At 41.6% G+C, this 22,990-nt stretch overlaps 1 protein-coding gene across 8 annotated transcripts in view; it reads right to left on the reverse strand.

Annotated features, from left to right (window-relative positions):
* SPTBN1 (spectrin beta, non-erythrocytic 1) overlaps positions 1-22,990 on the reverse strand; it is a 193,492-nt gene that overhangs the window by 119,496 nt on the left and 51,006 nt on the right. For all 8 annotated transcript variants that reach the window (XM_059078921.2, XM_067007591.1, XM_067007595.1 and 5 more), the window contains one exon: positions 18,773-18,967. In XM_059078921.2, coding sequence (XP_058934904.1) covers positions 18,773-18,920 — 148 coding nt within the window. In that variant the 5' untranslated portion in view covers positions 18,921-18,967. The remainder of the gene's footprint in view (positions 1-18,772; positions 18,968-22,990) is intronic.

The following is a 22,990-nucleotide window of genomic DNA, read 5'->3' on the forward strand; positions in this document are numbered from 1 at the left end:
TGGAAGTAATCCAGATGTCTACGAATGAATGAATGGATAAAGAAAATGTGGTATATACATACAATGGGATACTATTCAGCCTTAAAAAAGAAGGAAATCCTGTCACATGCTTCAAGATGGATGAACCTTGAGGACACTCTGCTAAGTCATTATGAGGACATCATGAAATAAGCCAGTCATAAAATGACGGGTACTGTATGATTCCACTTACTTGAGGTATCTAGTAGTCAAACTCAAGGAAACAGAAAGTAGAATGGATGTTGCCAGGAGCTGGTGGAGGGGGAATTGGGGAGTTGTTGTTTAATAGGTATTGAGTTTCAGTTTTGCAAGATGAAAAAGTTCTAGAGATTTGCTACGTAACAATGTTGATACAGTTAACACTATTGAACTGTACACTTAAAAATGGTTAACATGGTAAATTTTATGTTATGTGTTTTTTTTTTTACCACAATTAAAAATAAAGTTAAATGAAATTAAAAAGCTTTGGTACTGACTCTGTGGGAATCCACTACTGGGTATGGGAAGAAAAGCTGACCTAAGGCCATGTTACGCGTCTATGACTCCAAACTCAAACAAAACGTTCTCAAATGCTATCAACTAACACACTGATCCCTCCAAGTCCTCTCTTCAACTCTTAAGAAAAAAAAAAAACTGTATTGGAATCCTGCCAACTCTCATTTTTACAACAAAAGTCCCAATAAAGTACTTATTGACTCCAAAATGCCTCCAAGCCTCATGTCTGCGTACATAGTGCTGTAGAGTAACCTCCATGTACTGCAGTTACCCCTAGGGTCAGGCCTTCTGATCTCTGCAAGTCCACCCTTCACGAAATTGTTCAAAAACTATTTTTTCAGTCAGCCTCTTTGAGACTGAATCCCCAATACACAAATCTGTAGTAGTAGTTTTTGGTAGTTTAGGAAGAGTCAGTAGCAACACTTCATAGTTAAGCAGGCATGCATACATCTATACAATTTGGGTGTGGGTGTGGTGTGTGCGTCCATGAGCAGGCCCTCATGTGCACAGGATCACCTTGGCTGATATTAACAGAGGAGTTTTCCGTACTCTTAAGGTTTTGTGATACTCCATCAACTCTCATGAAATATTCAGACTTGCTGATATCCTCTTAATGTGTGCACATACATAGTTTTCTGTTAAGAGTAATTTTAGTGTAACGAGGGCTCACGAAGCAACAGATCACAGTTCTTACTGATCAAAGCGTCCTTCTATCCTGACTATGTAAGATTATGGAAAGGCGAATGGCAAAAATCATTACACAGGAGAAGGGCCTGCAATTTGAAGTGATTATAATCAAAGTCTCGTTAACACTCTACAGGAGCCTGCGCTTCTGACGCATCAAACATAAAAAGTTTACAAAAAATTAACAAGAGACTAGGACTTGAGTAAGAGTCACATGGCATTTATCATTTCCTGGAGAAGGACAACGTTTGCTATCATCCCTATACACAGTTTGCATCTCACTGTGTACACAGAAACCACTGGGAAAAGAGGCCAAAGATTCACCTTGGTAACCACAGGAAGGCAGCCTGCTAACTCCTCAGGAGCCCACACACACTCTTGGAGGCCTATGGGACCTTAGAATACCCAACCAGCCCGTCCCTCGCTTTCCAAATGAAACTGAAGCTGAGAGAGAGGCTGCATGATTTCTCTAAAGTCTCAACCAGCCAAGCCCAGCAGCACCTCGATCTCCTGACTGCAGAAACGATACTGACAACAGCTTCCCAGCTGAAGCCCTTTTGTCAACGCTGTGAAAAGCTTTGGGACCTAAAAAAAGTTTTCCCTAGACTATAATGCCCATCTTTAATGCCTGGCTTTTCTCTAACAGTAGAAGAGCAATGCAATAGTAGGCACGGTAAACAAAGTGCCCAGGTATCCCAGGATACCTTCACTTACTTAATTTCATCCTTCCTTAAATATAAACATACCCCTTTTCTAAAAATGTTTTTCAAGTTGTTTCTACAGCCTACCAACAGTCATATCTAGGATATATTTTATACCTCCATACCTTACGAGGTAATTCATACCACCATATCTTTTTAGTATACTATTTAACACAGATAAATATTTGACCTTTTTAAAAAATAAGTCACTTAGGCCTCCCTTTTTTTTTTTTTTCTTTTTTTTTCGGTATGCGGGCCTCTCACTGTTGTGGCCTCTCCCGTTGCGGAGCACAGGCTCCGGATGCACAGGCCCAGCGGCCATGGCTCACGGGCTTAGTTGCTCCGCGGCATGTGGGATCTTCCCGGACCAGGGCACGAACCCGTGTCTCCTGCATCGGCAGGCGGATTCTCAACCACTGCGCCACCAGGGAAGCCAGGCCTCCCTTTTTAAACTGGTCACATTTCTCTTGCGCGTGACAATCAGAAGAAAGAACTCTGTAAAATATCTGATTCTTGATTCAGCTTTCCTGTTAAACATAGGTAATGTTTGGCTCTATCAGAAAAGGTTTTAAAATAAGCTCAATCACCACTGATGTCATAAATGAGTATTCATTACTTAAAAAAAAAAACAACTCTAAAAACTTTGCTCTAATTTCTGTTCCTCCAGCAGTTCTAACCTTCTAAGTTTACGCAAGGTATCTCAGAGTCTTACTCATAATTCTCTGATATGGAGTAACTGTAGGAAGAGGTACAAGATTTTTTTTTTCGTGAATTAAAAGGCATTCAGATACCTACAAATACTTATGCGAAGGAGGGCAATTTACAAGAGAGTTAGAGAAGATAGGTCAAAGATAGGCATCAGAGGCTTTCAATTACGGCCCTGGAACGCAGGGGCCTCTGATTTATATTACTACTAAAGTAGGAAGGCTGGGGCAAATAACAACCTAATTCAGAAAATCTCAGACTGAAATCTGTGAAATGGGGGCTAACGCCCCCTACTGAAGACTGCTCTTAATATTTAGGTAATATTTTTATAATCTTCCCCAAGATGAAAATGATACACAAAGTTTAAGTATTACAAATAATTCCCCTGAAAATCTAGCAATACTTCTTCTGTATTATCCCCTGATACCAAACTACAGCTGTCTCAACAAGAAGGGAAGAGCATCAAACCTAATAACCCCCATGAAGGATCAACCCTCTCCCAGCAAGCGCCGGCCTACTCAACTTGGATGGTCTATGCTGAGCTCACCCCGCCCCCTCCAAGCAACACAGGTCTCCCACTCCCATCTCCATCACTCCCTCCCTCCAATCCTGGTTGTTTGCAGGGAAAAAAATAAATAAATTTCTCAACCTCCACTCCAAGAAAAGTTTTTAAATGTTTTTATGGAACTTTTCCCCTAAATCATTCTCTCAATGAATGTTTAGGGTTCTGATCATTTTAATGTGCACTGAGTACAAACCCAAAACAGGAAAATGCATCAAGAGAAGATGCAAACGCGAACAACATATTAGGGTTTTTTTTTTTAATTAAAAAGGAGTCTTTTCCAATGCTTTTCCTACTCCCCAGAAGAAGGCCTGGAATCACAAATGCCCTCTAAACACCGCAGCAAACAAAGCCACAGGTCGGCACTATCTTTAGGCCATCAGACAGGCATCCTTTGAAAGTTCTTGCTTTTCCACCTTGACTTGTGATCTTCCGACCATGTATTAATGTAGCATTTCTTAATATGGAAGGCCTCCTTGCAGAAGGAGAGAGGAGACCTCTCTTCAGGAGATTTATCTTCCTAGTGCAATGTTATAATTAGCACCTCCCACGCATGCCTACCTTGTGCTGCAGATGCTGAGCTAGGCAGCTTCCACATGAAAGTTCTCGCAACAATCCCACAGGGAGGATATTATGATTCTCATCCTATAGAAGTAACTTTGCCCCACTACCTTACAGCTAGTAAGTAGCAGAGCAGGGATTTAATCTCAGATCCCAGGCCTCAAAAGCCACTCTTCCTTTCTCAGCATCAGCCCTGTGACGGATGGTCCTGGATGCCTGAATCCAAGCCTAGGAACAGCCAGGTGCTCAGGTCCTAGGAGGACCCGCACATGGGCATGCGGAGAGGCAGACGAGAGAGCTCGGGGCCCATGTGTTTTCCAAAGGCTGGGGAGAATACAGGCAAATGCAAGCTAAGGAAAACGTGGTATAATCCTGAAAACTAGAGGCCACGTGATAAGAGCAAAAACAAAAACAAAATACTGAACAGTGGCCTGCCGTGCATATTTGTGACCAAAATACCCCATACAGCTCTCAAGATACCCCAAGCATCTGGAACCCAGAAGAAAAAACTTAGCATGAGGTTTCATATAACCAAAACCAGATTCATGCTCCTCCTTCCTTCCTTTCCCATCCCCTCCACAGCCCACTGGAGAGCAAGTCCTAGGGATTCTCATTAACAGTTTAAGTCCTTGCTCTCTCAAACCCTTGGCGACCGCCCCAGTTTCAGGGCCTCCTACTAATCTCCTCCAGACAAACAGGACAGTCTCCCCAAATGGCTTCCCTCTATCTAGCTTTTCTCCTAGGCCTTCCTCCATGGTATCCCCAGAGGGCTCCTGCTGAGACCCAAGTGCCATCCTACCAATGGTTCTCTGGTTAAGTCACTAGAAGGCTCAGGACCCCTGGAGGTAGAAATCCAGGTAAGGCCACTCTGTTTCATCCAGAGTGGCTCCAAGTTTGCCATTTTAGATATTGAGGTAGCAAATACAATTCTACTTAAAAATAAAAATTCTCCCAAACTCAGTGTTGAAAACCACAGGCTAAATTTAAGGATAAAGACAACTCCTTCGCGTGGCATTCGAGGCCCTCCTCGTGCACTTCTAGGGTTCTCTCTCTAGCTTCTTCTGCACTTCTGCATGGCTCCCCAAGACAGCCAGGCACCATCGTGCCATTCTGGGCACCACCTGTTCAGCCTGTAACTCCCTTCCATCTACTGACATTGCCTCTCCTCTGCGAGAACTGAAAATCTTTTCTGCTGGCCACAAGTTTGTTTTCACTTCATAACCTATCTCTATACAGTTGACCCTTGAACAACGTGGGTTTGAACTGTGCAGGCCCACTTCTATGTGTATTTTTTTCAACAGTAGATACTACATTACAGTGTTACATGATCCACGGTTGGTTGAATCCAGCAGATGCAAAACCACACATACAGAGGAACCATGATACAGAAGGCTAACTGCAAAGTTATACAATACTTCGATTTCTCACTGACACAGAGGGTCGGCATCACTAACCCCCACATTGTTCAAGGGTCAGCTGCATTTCTAATGTTAATCACAGTGCCTGGTACATAGTAGGTACTCAATAAAGAGTTCATTTATTCATTCATTCACTAATAAATGAATGAAACAAAAACAAATAATCACTCTAATAATGATGATTCATAAAGCTTAAAAACAGAGAGACCACTTAGATGTTCTTTCAAATGGACCTGTTATCACAGGGTTTTCCAACACTGTTGGTTATAAACTCTAATTAGCGGATCAACACTAGCATTAAAAAAAAAATGAATGAAAAATAGCAGAGCATCTCATGAAATACACGTAAACACTACTTTGTGAAATTGAAATGTGGGTGCACACACATATACCCACATACAGACAGTTCCTTACGATGGTTCAACTCGATTTTGAAAAAGCAATACACGTTCGGTAGAAACCATACTTTGAATTGTGAATTTTGATCTTTTCCTGGGCTAGCAATATGCTGTATGATACTGTCTCGTGATGCTGGGCAGCAACTCTAGTCAACCAGGTGGTCACGGGGTAAATAACCAATACACTCAGAACCATTCTCATTTTCACTTTTAGTACAGCATAAACAATACATTACATGAGATAGACAACACTTCATTATAAAATAGGCTTTGTTAGATTCAGGCTAATGTAAGTGTTCTGAGCACGTTTAAGGTAGGCAAGGCTAAGCTATGGTGTTCAGTAGGTTAGGTGTATTAAATGCATTTTTTTTGACTTACGACATTTTCAACTTGCTGATGGGTTTATCAGGACATAACCTTATCGTAAGTCAATGAAGATCTGGACATAAATTTATGTGTGTACTAGATTGCCATGTAAGCTATATTTCTTACTGACAGTTTGCTCAAATTTCTTTCTTTGAAAATCTTAAGTCAGTTATAGATTAGATCAACGTGATTACTCTAGAGTCCTCCATTCAGTTTAAAAAACATAGAAACTTCATCCTTCATGATAAAATTCAGTTCAGATAATAACGGTGTTGGGTGTGCCAATTAAAATGGCTCCCTGAATGTGAGGGAGTTAAAAAAAAAAAAAAAAAAAAAAAAAACCTACATGTGGGCACACCTGAAGATTACAGCTGATTAAATGCACAAAGAAAGCACAAGCACACCTGTTAATTCAGTGTCAGGGGTTTTGGGTTTCAAATTAGTATCAAGTGCCTTCTCCAGCCTTGCCTCCTCTCCATCCCATAATTCTCAAGGCAGTCTTAAATACCTCTCCATTATTTACAAGCATCCCTACTAATACAGGCCTTCCCTCAAATGCATGGAGACAGCTCCAGGAACGGTGCGTTTAGGGGCTCAGGGCAAAAGCAAGAGGTACATACTGATCCTCTGCAGGACAACCAGTTCCAGGTACAAAACTTTGTATTTTCACAGTAGAGACACACAAAGGGCTAAAAGATGTGGTCTGTAAACTTATTTCTCCAACATCAGTATATAACACAGCTTCAGGACTATCAATCCATGGAACTGTCAAACCCACATCCTGGCTAGAGAAAAGGTAAAAACTGACCACGGGCCCAAGCTGGATAAATGACAGGCCGCTAGCCCCATGGGTTCAGAAAGTTACTAGATTGTTTCTGTTGTTGGTAACCACAGAAGAAAAGGCTTAAATTAGACACCAGTGAAAACAACCATCATGACAATAGCACTCGAGTCCACTTGGAGCCTAGTCTAGGGGACAGATGAGTGGCCTTTGGCTGTTGAAGCAAAACGGAAGTATTCTAGGAACCATATACTACAATGATAGCAATTCCTTCTCTGTCGTGTGTGTGTGGCCACCATATTCGCCAAATTCCCTATGTCCTTAAAGTCACAATACAGTATTCCAGGAGGAAAACTGTGGCCAGCATTTACAAATTTGTGATGAACCTTTAAATTATCAAACTCCAACTGCCGGCACCCACTTGAGGCTAATGATGACACACAGGAGAACACAGGCAAACTTGCAGGCCCAACCAGGAGTGAGTGCCTCTTTAGAGATGCCCCCCCATTGAGCACCTCTAGTATCCCAGAAACATGGAAGGCAAAAGACAACGAGAGAAGAGGTCGAGAAACACTGCAGTGACCTGAAAGAGGAGAAGACAAATCAAGAAATCTTTAGCTTTAGCTCTTCTGGCCAAAATGCATAAAACCCTAGGGGCAGACAAGTGCAGCACAAAAGGAGGCAGGTGCCACCCTGAGAGCATCGTGGAAGGATGTCTGATCCACTGTAGAATGGCTCGTACCAGCTTCCAAACAATGCCCCAAACTTCCAAAAGCCTCTCTTCAGGTGACAATGCAGTAAGGAGATCGGCTCCTGCAAGAACGAAAATCTAAGACAGTCCTCTTTGGTGGGGAAAAGACTAAACTCCAGATTCTAACAATCAGCTGGTCCTGCTACTGTTTTAATAATTTACATGGAAAATATCCCAAAAGATATACATCAAACTTTTAAAAGGAATTATCTTTAGGGATGGAGACAGGTTTGGGGGAGGGGAAACATTCACTGTCTACTTCCGTAGTTTGGACTTTCTTTCTTTTTTCTTTTTTAACAATGCATGCACTGTAACATACAATATACAATGCAAGGCATTATTTTATAATATATTTTAATGTAAAATTCTTAAATACATAGAACTAAGTTTTCAATGGTATTACAGAAATTAGGGAGAAATTTCCCCCAAATGAAGTGATATTTAGTAGTTCTGATCATGAATCAGTTCTTCAGTCTGACAAGTAAAAGTACATAATCGCATTCTGACTTATGCAAGGAATGCCGGAAAAAAAACATTCTCGTTGTCACTGTCTTTGAGGAGTTTAGCAGTCAGACAGAGAGACAAAGTATGGATACATCCACCTTGAGCACACACACAAAATTAATAATGCTCAGGCTAGAGCCAGTGGCGAGGGCTTGGGTTTGTTGAAGACTTACAGGGTGATCCAAACGGTAACATGCAAGGCAGGGAGGGTCCAGGGACCTGGCAAATGGCCCAGCATCTCCCTGACTTCAGTCCATCTGTTTCTTACGATGCCTACGGACACAATGATGTGGCTAATGAAGCAATTTCACATGCATGTTCAAGAAATCAGAGGAGTCTGCAGAAATGTAAACCTATGTGACAGAATTTCTATCAGCCTCACCCAGTAACATGTGCCCATCACCCAATTATGTCACTACCTTAGGGTTCTGAAAACTCACAGGTGTGCAAGAAAGAGATTAAAACTTCCCTTGAAAATTACTTAATGAGACTCTAGAAGAGATAAGAATTGTGGAAAATAGACATCTCTATCAACCAGAAAATGAAGAGACCAAGATTCAGGTTTTGGGGAAGTGTCACAACACTTCTGTGTAATACTGTCGCGTGCACTGACTGTTTTATACATACAGTCTATTTTCCCAAAATAGATTACATGTCGGTAAGGAACATGCTAATACTGTACTTACGTCACTATACTGCTAAAAAATCTGGAATGACACTCTATTACTGGGCACCTGTCATACTCTAAGAATGTGCTGGTCCTTGAGGCCCCAGAAGAAAGAATGGGATAGACTGTTTCCAAGTCACTAAATCACCAAGCAAATTCACAAATTAACTTAGGTACAGACTGAACAACTAATTCTAATAAGACATATTCTGAAGACTGACACGCTAATGTTCATTTCTCTTTATTTACTTCTTCAAAGATCTTAAAGGAAGCTGTAAGGTTATTGGTTGCTTTGTTTTAAGGAAGCTGTTAGTCAGTGGAGAGGGTCATCCTGCCATTTTTATAAAATAGTGTTCCCTCTGAATCAAGGACATCAATCTATCAGAAAACATGCCGTGAACATTTATTGTTATATACTGCCATCTGCCCAACACCCACTCCCTTTTTCAGGAGGACCTCCATGTGGTTCCAGGGAGAGCTACTGTGTTCTTACATCCCTCTACACCCTACATCACAGTGCACCGGTTCACGAGTCACCCCATGACCAAAGCCTCGTAAATTACATCCTCCAACGTAGCAAACAGCCCCAATGTTTCCAACTGGAACTAGAAAAATGGGGCAAGTGGTAGATCGCAAAGTCCATGGGCACATGGCAACCACATCTCCTGCTACCTGAAAGACCACCTGCAGGGGCAGAGACAGAAACTAAAATCAAGAGATTGAGAGATGGAAAGCCATAATTTCTGTTGTTCCGGGGCCTATCTGCACTTTGCCTTTCCCTCAGACTGGCTGCTTAGCTCTTCCGTTGATCACACAAGATATACCAATATCTTTCCCCAAAAGTCCTAATATAAAATACCTTCCCCCACCACACCACAATTCTGCATTAGAAATGCCAACCATAGCCTCCAACTGCCAGCCAAATCCCCTTTAATCTGTGGATGAACGCAGCTTGTATGTTTTATACATATGACTTCCTGCTCTTCACCAATGTTCTGGGTAACTCTTTTAAAGGTAATCATTCGTAAGTAACCAGTTGGTCATGAACTGGTATAAAAATATTATCCGGGCCAATCAGAGCCCCAACTCCATATTCAACCTTACAGAGATCTGAACCAGAGGAGGCCAGGATATTGAGTCGTTTAGCAATGACGTCAAAACAGAAAGATTGGCAGGAGGTAGAGTTGGAACCACAGTATACCAAAGCCATCGGTGAGCTGAGTTATGATGAGCAGATACCAGCACTATGCAGGGGGCTCCCATCCATGAGGTACCCACCCCTCCTGAAAGATGAAGATCACCTCCAGCCCTACAGCAGCCTCAGTCACTAATGGATTCCTGGGGCTCATGCACCTGAAACTTTGCAGTAATCTCCCCACCCCCACTCCACCACACACTATCTTTTTTTATTCAGACACTCAAGTGAATTTCTGTTCCTGAAAACCAGAAAGGACTAACCCCAAATAATTGTGAATGCAGAATTCTTTCCAGAGAAGCCAATCAACAGACACAAACTACCTTGTTACCTTCTTACCCGGAACCCTCCCACTGGGTTATTATCTATGTGATCGTGTCAAAACGATCGACGAATACGCAGTTTATTAATCAAAGCCATCTTCTTTAATCAACTTGGTGTCAAACATCAAAACATAATTTAAGAAACTATTTAACGTCTACCCAGCATCAATTTTCCCTACAAATTAGAAAATTAAATTGAATGTTACTGCCGCAGATGGTGGTTAAATAAAAACCTTAGCTATCTGAATTGCCATTGTTAATATAAAACCTACTTCATGACACTTTTAGCTTGTTCTCATTGTGGGACATGTTTTTTAAGTGGACAGGAGTTTATAAATGCACTGTATGTAATGATGTATTTTCTTTTTACCTTCTTATATTTTCTTCTTTACCTGCTCACAGGTCCACGTTGATAGAAAACTGGCAAAAGAGTTAAACGGTATAAGTGAATTTAACAGATGGGACAAAGATAACCATATGAGATGACCGAACACCCACCAGGCGGGTTATCTGATGACCACATCCAGGTAAATGAAGAAGTACTTAACTCTACAGTACTTTCAGATGCCTACGAGGTATTTGCCATCTATTCCCAGGCAACTGCCAACTAAAATCACCGTATTATGCTGTCAGTAACTTTCATAGAATTTTTTCTGTTCTTCCTCACTAATCTACCACTATTACTTACGTAAGAGAACAGAGGGAAAAATCAGAGAGGTACTGATAACATGCATATACAACACGGATGAACCTTGAAAATGTTTTGCTAAGTAAAAGAAACCAGTCACAAACGGCCACATGTAGTATGATTCCATTTAGATAAAATGTCCAGAATAGACAAAACCACAGCCAGAAACTAGATTAGTGGCTGCCTGGAGCTGGGGAGGAGTGAAAATGGGAAGCGGCTGCTAATATGTATGCGACTTCTCTGGGGAGTGATAAAAATGTTCTGGGGTTAGTGGTGATAGTTGCACAACTGTGTGAGTATATTAAAAATCACTGAATTGTACACTTCTCAGGGGTAAATTTTATGGTATGTAAATAATATCTCAGTAAAGCTGATATTTAAAAGACAGACAGATGGCAGTGGGTGGAGGGTGCACATATGCAGAGAGAGCCAGGAAAAGTAGAAGAGAGGAGAAAAATCATGAATTTTTCCTCTTTTGCTTACCTAGGCAGTCTCCAACAAAAGACAGGTCACATTCCCTAAGTTCAATCACAAATCAGGCATAAAGTATATGGGATTTTCCCCTAGAAATGGTGACTGGAGTTCCTCAAAAGTAAGGGACTGACTTAAGGAAAATACTCTGGTGGGGTGAGAAGTTAAGACAAAGGCTAAGGTGCAGTAAGAGATGAGTAAGGGATGAGGAGTGAAAAGTTCTCTGACCTGAGGAATGAAACTTGAAAGAGACTGAAGGGCAGGAATGCGGGCTGGGTTAGGAAGAGGAATGGCGTGTGGTTAAGAGGTTTGATGAAGGAGAGGAATAGTAGGCTGTTTCTCCCAGCCAGGATCATTCATCTCAGCTGCTATGGAGTTTCAGCCATTGCTGAGATGAGAAGAAAATTTGAAGAATATAAGGCACAGGAGCGGAAATCCAAGCTGATTTCAAAAGTCGGGAGGCCGTCATCTACAGCAGTAAGGAGAAAGAGAGGGGAGGGAAATCTGAGGAACCTCTACCCAAAAAAGAAAGAAAAGATTCCTGCAGTCCTACAGTCAGGAAACTACTGAAGCCTTATGTACACAGAAAATAAATTGAGGGTATAATCCAGGACTACTTGTAATGACCTAAACAGACCTCCTCTTCACTAGCCTGCATGAACCTCTTTGATATGAAATGCTCTTTCAGATTCAGACTTCACAAGTAATGGGTGGTGTATTTAGTGGCACTAGGGACCATGCCCTTCTCACAAATAATCCCAAATAATGCATAATTTAGGCAAACAGCCTCAAGAATAGATGGGGAAAAAGATGGGGTAGATATTAAATCTGTTAAGCCTAACTATAAAAATCCACTCCATCATGCAAGAAGCCTTTCCCTTGGGGCATAAAAGTGTTCCATCTGAACAGGGTGATGAGTATGCAAATAAGAAAAGCTCTAGCTTAATTTTCAAGGAACGAATCCAAGCTCAAGGTGGTGTATCATCTTGAGAAGCCAAAAGCACTTTCTGTTTTAGTGAAAGGCCTCTTCTGTTTTGCTGCAGTGGAAACGGAAGCAGCCATGCCAAGATTCAGGCTCCACTCTCTCTCTCTCCAAGTTCCAATGTTCTTTACATTACTTGACCCATCCTCTTAAAATGACTTTTTTTTTTCCCCTCTTGCGATCAATCCTTCCCTCTAAATTACTACAGCACTAATTGCCTGCACTACTTTCTTGGCACTTGCGTACAAGTTTAGTTCACATTTCATGTAAATAGGTTTTATCTTCCTAATTAGATCATTCCAGACCATGTTTTATAGATCTCTGCATATTCAATAGCAAGGTGGCACCATACTTCCACTAGAAGGAAGTAAAATATTTTACATAGATTTGTTTGTTTGTGTATTCAGTCTTGGCAGGGGGGATTGATTGTGAATTAACAGTCGTATTCTGGGAAGTTTCTAAGTAAAACCACCGTAGCACAGGGGATCTTAAAAAATATGAAGCCAATATCTAAACCACCTAATTAAAAATTCATGATTATAGGTAGAAAAGACAATAAGACATCTCTCAAAAAAGGTAAACTAAAAAATCTTTTACAGTTTTAAAATAAGTTTCCACCATATATGCACAGGTCTATCTATTTGGGAATTAAGTAAATAATTTAAGTATATAACCTTAATGACAGCTTGAAATTTGCAGTCAACTGGCAGAAAGTAGATGGCAAGTTCTGCTTTAATTCTCAGTGTATGGAATCCAAGTCTTTTTCCTCCTGAGAAAACCCTGTGCCTGAATTTTTTTATCTATAACTTTTGAAAAGTCCCCACTAATTTTAATTAGCACTAGAGAGCTACTTTAGGCCCCCAAGAAATGTTCTGCCCTCCTGGAGACTACAAATTAAAAGGCCCAAACAACTCTAGGGACTGGGGTTAGGCGGGGGAACCTCCATCACCTCCTGCAGGAAGATGCACCCAGACAGGGGCCATAATGAGGGCAGGGGTTACAGCAAGAATGTTTTCCTCCTGCCATGAGACAGCTCTCTACTCAGTTCAGGCAGAACATTAAGCCCTCTTAGGTGCTGAGATACCAAAACATAACTGTGACCTACTTACTGGGGGGAAAGGGCAGACTAATATTTTAAAGGAGAGATGAAAAGTTGATTTTCACTTTGGTGAGAATACTCAAGGATAATAAGATTTGAATATTAAGTGAGAACACTTCAGACCGTGTCACAGGAAAATGTTTCTCAAAGAGTATTGTATGCATTAAAAATGCAGATTCCTGTGCTCCCTCCCACTGAAGTGAATCTCAATTTTTTGGAGGGAGCGTGGACACCTTGGAATATGCATGTTTAAACAAGTCTGCTATTGAGTCTTCTACATCCAAAAACAGTGTTCGAGCTCAAGAACAACGCCAAAGTTTTCAGCAGAAACAGCAGAGTGTGGATGTTGTGGAGGATCTTTGTTGCTACTTTGCGTCCATTTAATAAAAAGTTTAGAAGTGGAAGGCACACACACATATAAAGAGTGATTATTTTAAAAATAATCATTCAATTGATGGGTTATTCCTCATCAGAATTTAAATTCACATTTAGCCAAGTGGCCAACTACTCATGGCTTCACAACTATACTCGAGATCAAATTCATGATAGGGATTTTAAAGCCCACATTTGTTCAGCAGGATCTATAAAGTTTTCACCAATAAAAGCATCTACGTGAAGGCACTAGAGATGCACTGTCCAAACTGGCAGCCACTGGCCATGCAGGACTAAAAATGACCATGTGAAAGAAACATGGGAAATAAAATATATACTGGATTTCAAAGACTTAGTATAAAAAATGTACAGTATCTCATTTATAATAAGTTTTTTACATTGATTACATGTTGACACAATATTTTGGATTGTCTGATTAAGTGAAATATCTTACTTAGAACATTTAAAATCACATGTGGCTAGTATTATATTTCTTTCAGACAGCACTGATCTGGACATTTAAAGTACATCACTGCTTTAGCTGATTAAATGCTCCACCAAAATTCTTGCTCACTCAAATAAATACTTACGTTTAAAGGGAATCTGGCTTACACATACAGCCACTAATATGTGTTATTTACTCTATCCATGTAATGTAAAAGATACAATTAGGTGCTTTCACCTCATTTTCCTATGTTTCTCAGCTGTTCTTAATTCCCCATAACCACATAAACTCAAGGTCAATTTCTTTTCCCATGTCCATCCCTTACCAGAAAGGCTCTCCTGCAAAATTTTATCTCATAAATGCTGATAAGTGACAACTCCCAAAGTAATCTTGTTTTTAATTTCTGTCATTTTAAAAAATGTTCATTCATACACAGGCTTTCTCTTACTACTTCTCTATGCCATTATTTTGGGAGAAAAATTAATCAAAACTTTTGAATGTGATATTAGATGTTAAGATGTTTTTATGGTGTTTTTTTTTCCTAATTACAAAATTGTTCATATTTATTTCAGGAAAAAGTTCAAATACAAATAAGAAATAAGTTACTCAGAAAGAAACATGGAATATTTTGGTACATAGCCTCCTAATTTTTTAAATTCACTATTTATGAGTGTTGACATAAAGATATTAATTTTAATTACTTTATCAATATTTTCAAGCTAGATGGTGCACTTTTTAAAAGACTACTTTTCCGGGCTTCCCTGGTGGCGCAGTGGTTGAGAATCCGCCTGCCGATGCAGGGGACACGGGTTCGTGCTCCGGTCCGGGAAGATCCCACATGCCGCGGAGCGGCCGGGCCCGTGAGCCATGGCTGCTGAGCCTGCGCGTCCGGAGCCTGTGCTCCGCAACGGGAGAGGCCACAACAGTGAGAGGCCCGCCTACCACACACACACACACACACACACACACAAAAAAAGACTACTTTTCCTACTTCCCCTAATTTGTGTTGATTCCACAAAATATAACCTAAACCATAAACACCCATCACTTGTAAAAAGAAAATGTTTAGCTTTTACCTTTCTTTAAAAGATGAAAGGGTTTCTTTAATATGTAAGTTTCAGGTTTACAGCAATAGAATTCCTCATCTGTATACACTATGAAGTGATCACCAGCACAATTCTAGTTACCATCCATTCACCATACGGTGGACCCCCTTCACCTCTTTCATCCATACCCACCCCACTTTCCCTGTGGTAACCACTAATATGATCTCTGTATCTGTGAGTTTGTTTTTGGTTTGTTTGTTCATTTGTTTTGTTTCTAGATGAAATGGCCTCAGACTCCCAAGGAAGTAGACCAGATGACCATCGATACTCTACACCAGTCTCAAAATGGGATTCCCCAGATCAGCCATATCAGCATCACTTGGGAACCTGTCAGAAACGTAAATTATCAAGTACCATCTTGGACTTACTGAATCAGAAACTCTGGCAGTGGGCCCACAATCTGTGCTGTGATTCTGAAGACCACTCAAATTCTAGAACCACAGTTCTAGACGGTGCTGGTCTGATCTGTTACTCTCGCTATCAGCTTATAAGGCTTCTTAGAGAGCTCAGAGACTTTTCTGTCCCACAGAACTGGGAAGTCAGATAATAAGCAAGATAATTTCTTCCATGAACAGGTGGTTTTCCTGGTATCTTCTGGATTCACTAAAAGTAATTCTTTTTTTTGATTTTCTTTTCTTTTTTTTTTTTTTTCCACATTATTTATCCTGGAGGCAGCATGTTTTCTTTTCAGCAACTTCTTGTGGTTACTCATGGCTTCTTCAAAGCCACAGGATGCATTTCTGAGCCTTCTAAAGATCTTTTTAAACATGTTTGCATTACCTATCATCAGTTCTCTACACCAGTGAGCTTTGAATCATTTTGCATTGTACTGAATATAAAGAAAATAGTAGAGTGTACACTTTGGAGCCAGTCTGCCTTCAGTCACTTATCAGCGGTGTGACCTTGGGCAAGCTACTTAATCTCTTTGTGCCTCAGTTTCCTCATCTATACATTGTAGATAACAATAATCTCTCTCATAGTTGTTATGGGATTAACTGTTAATATATGCAATGCATTTAAAACAGTACCTGACACACACTGTAATTGTGCTTACTATTATTAGCATTTGTTCAAGGACCTGGATAACACAGAGGGAAAGACATCTTAGGAAGTGTAAGGACAACTGATTAATCCTAAGGACAGCTGGGGATCTCCACTGGAACTACAGAAAAGAACAAAGCAAGGAACTGCTCTGCAGTTTGCGAGTAAAATTCTTAAAAGGGAGATACTACAGTTGACCCTTGAACAACACAGGGGTGAGGGACACCAATCCTCCACACAGTTCAAACCCCCGTTGTTTAAGGGTCAACTGTACCTGGTAGTCTGGAACCAGAAAGTAAATGACTCATGATCAAAGATAACCGGCCACTAATATCATACTGGTCTAATGGCTCAAAGGAAACCTCAAGAAAATAAGGTAAGACATTAAAGTACAAATCGATCCACTAGCACAAGACATGATCATGGTTTCCATAAGGTTCCATGTTAATGAATAAGCTAGAAAATAAAGCTCTAATTCTAGAGTGACTATCTGGTTAATCATTTATGCCCTCCAATCAGGCAAGCTCAAGAAAGACCTACAAATCACCACCACTCAAAAAACAAATTACCCTGAGGCAGCTGAACAATTTTTCCATAGCATTTAGTTGCCTGCATCCTCAACATCCATTTCCCTCTTCCTCCTTCCTGTTATATTCTAAATTTTCTAGCCAAGCTGTTTGGGTGGGACTGACCCCTTGCCACTCCCGACCCTGCAACTCCCTGCACCCCAAGATGCATTCTGATTAGCTGATGTCAATCAGCATATCCTCTTCTGACTCCGGTGGAGAGCGGTTCTGAGAGAGACACGTGACCCAAGCACAGCCAATCAAGCCAGTGAGACTGATCCCACGGCCACAGTGTAAGTACAGTACTGAGCAAGCAGAGGTGCTCTTTTCTACTGGATGTCCTTACAAACAGATCTGGGACCCGGGGCAGCCATCCTGGGACTCCAGGGAACCAAGGGCCTACCTGAGGATGGAGTCCACACCAGCAAGGAAAGCCAAAAAGTGGAAAGAAACTGGATCCTGGTCATACCATCTAAGCCCAGGAGCAAGTCTGGCTTAAATGCTGAATTTGTCTACTATTCTCTGTCATGTCTCTTTGTCATTTAAACCCACTTTGGGTTAGGTTTCCTTTTGCTTACAATCAAGAGAACTCCAAATGACACATGCCTCATAAACAGATTACACTGTAAAGGTAACAAAAAAGTCAGCTATCTTCACAATTAATAGGAAACCTACTTGTTTAAGCCATGAGTTTCGTTTGCTTGTCATAATTAAAGATATTAGGGAAAAAATACATAAACCCACTTTTCTCATTTGGAAATCATTTTATTTGGAGTCTCAAAGTACAGAGGCAAGATTTTGAATAAACTCCACACTGGCCCCTTGGTTTACACATATTCAATACTGCTGAGTTTTCATTGTGACTGAACCCCTTCCTGATTTTCAGGGCAATTCCAAGGTAAAACACTCCCACCCCATCTAGGGCCCTGGTAAAAGTGTGCCCTAAGTATTCAACAGCAACAGGGGAGTGAGAAATCATGAAGTAAGGGATGTGTGCCTGTTAACTTTATCAATGGCAGACTTACCCGTTACAGCATTAAATGTGCCCTCACCAGATTAAGCTATTGTTTTTCAGATCCAAAACCTTTGCATGTGATACTAACTAACCTTGGTCACTCAAAGCAAGTACTGTAACAGGTCAAGTTAATTTATATATCACAGGCCCTAAGTAAACAGGTTAGTTTGTATACAGTTGACCCTTGAACAACAAGCATTTGAACTGTGCAGGTACACTTACATTTACACATTTATTTTCAATAAATATATACAGCTGTACAGTAACTGTATTTTCCCTTCCTTATGATTTTCTTCCTAACGTTTTCTTTTCTCCAGCTTACTTTACAGTAAGAATACAGTATATCATACATGTAACTTACAAATTATGTGTTAATCGACTGTTTATGTTATGGATAAGGCTTCAGGTCAACAGTGGGCTATTCGTAGCTAAGCTCTGGGGGAGTCAAATACATGGATTTGACTGAGAGAGACATGGATTTTTCGACCGTGCAGCAGGCTGGTGCCCCTAACCCCCATGTTGTTCCAGGGTCAAACTGTATTTTTGTGTCTAAGGTATAGTATACTTCAATATACTGAAATGTAAGACGTGTTAAAAATAAGAGACTTCTGACAAGCCTAGGGCATCTCTTTCTGAACAGCTATAAAAACCACCCTGTGCTCTGAGTCACTTTGGCTTGTGGGCACTGACAGTTCCCCCAAATAGGAAACTGGCCACCTTAGGAAACAGTCAGCTTGCCCTGGTGGGACGTGTTCAAGTAGAGGTGAGCTGATCTTGAGAGGGGGGACAGGGTGGATGATTTCAAAGGGACCTGTAAGGCACCCCAGGCCTCTGTGACGGGACGCAAGGGCACCCTACCTGCCAGAGCCTTGATGCGGGAACGCTCAAAGAGCCGCGCGGAGCTGTTCTCGTTGTCCCAGTCGTCCACGTCCCAGCGGTTGTTGACATCGCTGTACTGCTGTTGGATCTCAATGTTGTCGTAGTCTGTGGCTACTGTGGTCGTCATCTTGGACCGCCTCAGCTGCTCCTCCACATCAGCTCCTTCTCAGAGGTCTGGGAGAAACAGAAGGAAAACCCTAGTCAGAAGTCCAAGCTGTCGATCCCCACACAGCCTACTGGGGAGAGGTGAGCAGAAGGTAACACAACTCCTACGTGCTGGGAGCAGGTCTCTGGGGTCAATCGAAGCTGCTTGGGAACGTCAGCACTGCCTCTTAACAGGTGTGTGACCTTGGCCAAGGCACATAACACCTCTGAGCCTCCGTTTCCACAGACCTTAAGGAGGGAAGATACTCTACAGGTTGTTGAGAAGACTGAATGAGCTGACGGATACCCAACATCTTCTTTGGGTTTCTTCCTCCTTTCTAAAGTTTAAACTTTGCAATTTTAAAGTTTTATTAGAGCTGGATGAATACCTACCTTGGGTAGGTATTCCGAGTGAACTAGTCTGTTTCTATTGTGTGCCACCATAAACTATAATCTTTTAGCTTCTCCTAGAAATTCATATAATGTGATATAAGAGAACTAACAGATCATTTTATCTAAACATATCATTTACATATTAGAAAACTGATGCCTAAGATTAAATGACATAGTAAATATACAGCAGCAAGGACAGTACTAGTGTTTAACAGATACCAAAAAATGACTGGATAATGACTGAAATTATGTATATGACTGTGTTATTACAAATTCTACTACCCACCCCAATACCCACGTCTCAGGGACCCACCAGGGCCACAATGTTTTACAGGGATAAATGGGAAACAAGAACTTCAGCCTCAACGTTTGGCCCACTGCCATCTTTATCACAGTGCCCTCAGAGAATTAAGAGAGCTACATTTAGCTTTAAATATATAGCTCCTCCCCTCAATATAGCTATTATTCATTCATGGAACCAAAATGTTCCGGGGACCTAGTACATGCTCAGCACTGTTCCAGATGCTGGGTTAACGGTAAACAAGATAAGGACCTGGCTCTAGTGAAGCTTACATCCTACTAGGAAGAGCTGGACAAAAAATGCACATAAGAAAAGACAAGATAGTTGAAAGAAAATAAAATGAAACTGGAGTGATGTGACACAGAGTGAGTAATCAATCAGACTGTCTCATAAACTTCAAAGCTGCTAAGAGACTAGACTTAATCATCCTCACCACAAAAAAGAAATGATAATTATGTGAAGTGATAGAGGTGTTAGCTAATGCTACAGTGGTAATCATACTGCAATATATAAACATATCAAATCAACATACCTTACACCTTAAAACTTACAAAGTATTATGTGTCCGTTATATCTTAATTTAAAAATAAAAGAGAGAAAAGGAATGAATGGCTATTTCAGAGCTGGTGGTCAGGGAAGGCCTGAGTCGGTATTTAAACTGAGCTCTCAATTTGTCTTGTCACACCCAGATCAAGAGGAATGACATTCCAGGCAAAGGAAACTACTCATGTAAACACCCTAAGGTGAGAACAGCAGGGCTTGTTGGAGGAATGAAGAGCTCAGTGTGGTCCAAGTCTCCTGGGCAGGGAGAGATACAAGGAGATGAGGTTGGAAAGGTAGGTGGAGCCAGTCCACAAAGGGCTGTTAACCTAAGTGTGAGGGAAGCCACCACAGGATTTTAACCTAATGACTGACATCACTGGATGTATGTTTTTAAAAAATCAATCCTGGTGCTGTGTGAAAAACAGATTCTAGGAGGCAAGGATATGTGCTTAATTCCTATGGGTGTGGTTAACTTCCTGCACATTTTATATACAAGCCTATCTAAGTAAATTAAAAAGAGGAGGAGGAAGAAAGATGCACACCCCCCCCACTTAGTTGTAGGAAGATATCCCAAGGGAAAAGATGTTTGTCATCTCCCCCTCCCATCCCTTCCCACAGGCCCCATCTTAAGACTCAAAAATTAATTATAAGATTTTGTACCTGGATGCTCGTTGCATGAAAACCTCATTCAGCGTGCACCAAGAATGCATGCACAGACCAGAGTTAGCAAGCCTAATCACTGGAGCTCATGCACTAATCAAACCACACACCACCCGGCAACCACAAATGGACCACTGGAGCTCACATTTTTCCCCACACATGGCACCAAACAAAGGAAATAAACAAAGCCACATACGCAGAAAAGAAACATCCCTCTTACTGTGCTTCAAAAGGCAGCTTTTTCTCAAGTTCTAGCACAGAACCATACAAGGCACACACAACCAGGGGTCCGTGGACAATAAATTAAGCTGAAACAAATGAACTGCACCTCAAGTAGTGTAATAATTGCGGGCAAAAGCACAGACCTGCCCCCTCTTTTGTCATTAGCTGTTTTCTCACAAGATATCCAAGAATATCCCCAACACATCCTCCGTGTCCCCCTCACAACTGAATCACCATCTGTAACTCAGAGTCATCCACCTCTGCTCAAACAGAAACATCTCGGAGGGGAGTAAAATCCTGGATTCCCATCAGGCAGACATTAACAAGGTCAAAAATATAAATTTATCAGTAGATCAATTTTAACACCTCCATTAGCAACATATTGAAAAGATTTCATAAAAACACGAAAAAATTCAGACACCTAAGCCAGTACGTATATTCTATAGAAGGATCTTACAGTTGGCTTTTAGCATTCAGTCATAACCCCTCCAAAAAAAAAAAAAAATCAATATCGTTATGTACCATTTGACCTTGGAGAAGGTTAAGTTTTATGACTCTATCAAAGCCAAAGACTTCTACAAAATTCAGCCTTGGAAGATGCCATCTCTAGGGGGAAAAAAACGTGAGAGTGCTATTAACTCCGAAATGTTTAACCCAACCCAAGGTGAAATCGAAACACCACATACCTCTCCCCAGATTCGTCCTGGCTATTTGGTGCCACCTGCTGACCAATGAGAACAAGCCACACCGAGGCCTCCAGGGCAGCAACCAACCTGTGCTCCAGCTCCCACCACCCCTGACTCCAGAGTAAGCCCAACTACATCCCATGAATCTCTTCCTACCACTGACTTATCCACAAATTTCTCGACAAGCAAACACTGAGTCCTTGACTTAAGTTTAAAATAAGTCGTTCAGAGAATGTCAGCACATGTTTCCTAAGTATTCTTCTTTTTTTTTTTTTTTTTTTTTTTTTTGCAGTACTCGGGCCTTTCACTGTTGTGGCCTCTCCCGTTGTGGAGCATAGGCGACGCGCAGGCTCAGCGGCCATGGTTCACGGGCCCAGCCGCTCCACAGCATGTGGGATCTTCCCGGACCAGGGTGCGAACCCGTGTGCCCTGCATCGGCAGGCAGACTCTCAACCACCACGCCACCAGGGAAGCCCCAGGGAAGCCCCCTAAGTATTCTTCTTTAACGCTGTTCTTTAATAATGCCATTGTTCCTCAAAACAAAGAGGTGACGGGGGGGGGGGGGGGTGGGGGGGGGTGGGGGGGGGAGACACGAGTTGGTATACAAAAGAAACATCGACTATAAGTTACTCTTTTTATTCGATTGTTCCACTTGAGCGTCTAAAAACTTGGATATCAGGGGCATTTTTGTCTTCAACGTTCTCTGTCCTAAGACAATATCCTCACCAAACAATAGAGTTTTCATAATGATAGAATTTTTTTTTTTTTAATTTTCAGGGATATGTCAAAGCAAAAAAAATCCCACATCCCCATCAGGGCCATAGTGAAATGGTAGTGCTTCCAGGTATTCAATAGCAACAACGCAGGAACCCGAGGGTGAAGGAACCGTAGCAGTCAAGGCAAGAGCATGGACGACAGCGTGCCAATGGCACAGGGATCCCAGAAAGCCCAGCAAGGTACTACCACCATTATCCCCTAACCCACTTCAACAAAGGACGGTGCCAGCCGCGGGGGCAGCTTACATCGCACCTATAGGTGTCCCCAGGCGGTTATCTAGAAAGGGCTAGATTTTCCCAAGGTGCTAGCTATCAGCCATGTGTCCCAAGGGCCGGTGAAGCAATCTGTACTTCGATGGCTGTGGGAAGATTAGGAGGAGAGAAGAGAGGAGGGCTGGCCATCTTGGAACTGGGCCTGGTGGTGGGGCTGCCATTAGGAAAGCTTGAGAGAACTACGTAAGGGTGGCGGGAG

The sequence above is a fragment of the Kogia breviceps genome, chromosome 11 (assembly GCF_026419965.1).
Source record: "Kogia breviceps isolate mKogBre1 chromosome 11, mKogBre1 haplotype 1, whole genome shotgun sequence".
NCBI classification, from domain to species: Eukaryota; Metazoa; Chordata; class Mammalia; order Artiodactyla; family Physeteridae; genus Kogia; species Kogia breviceps.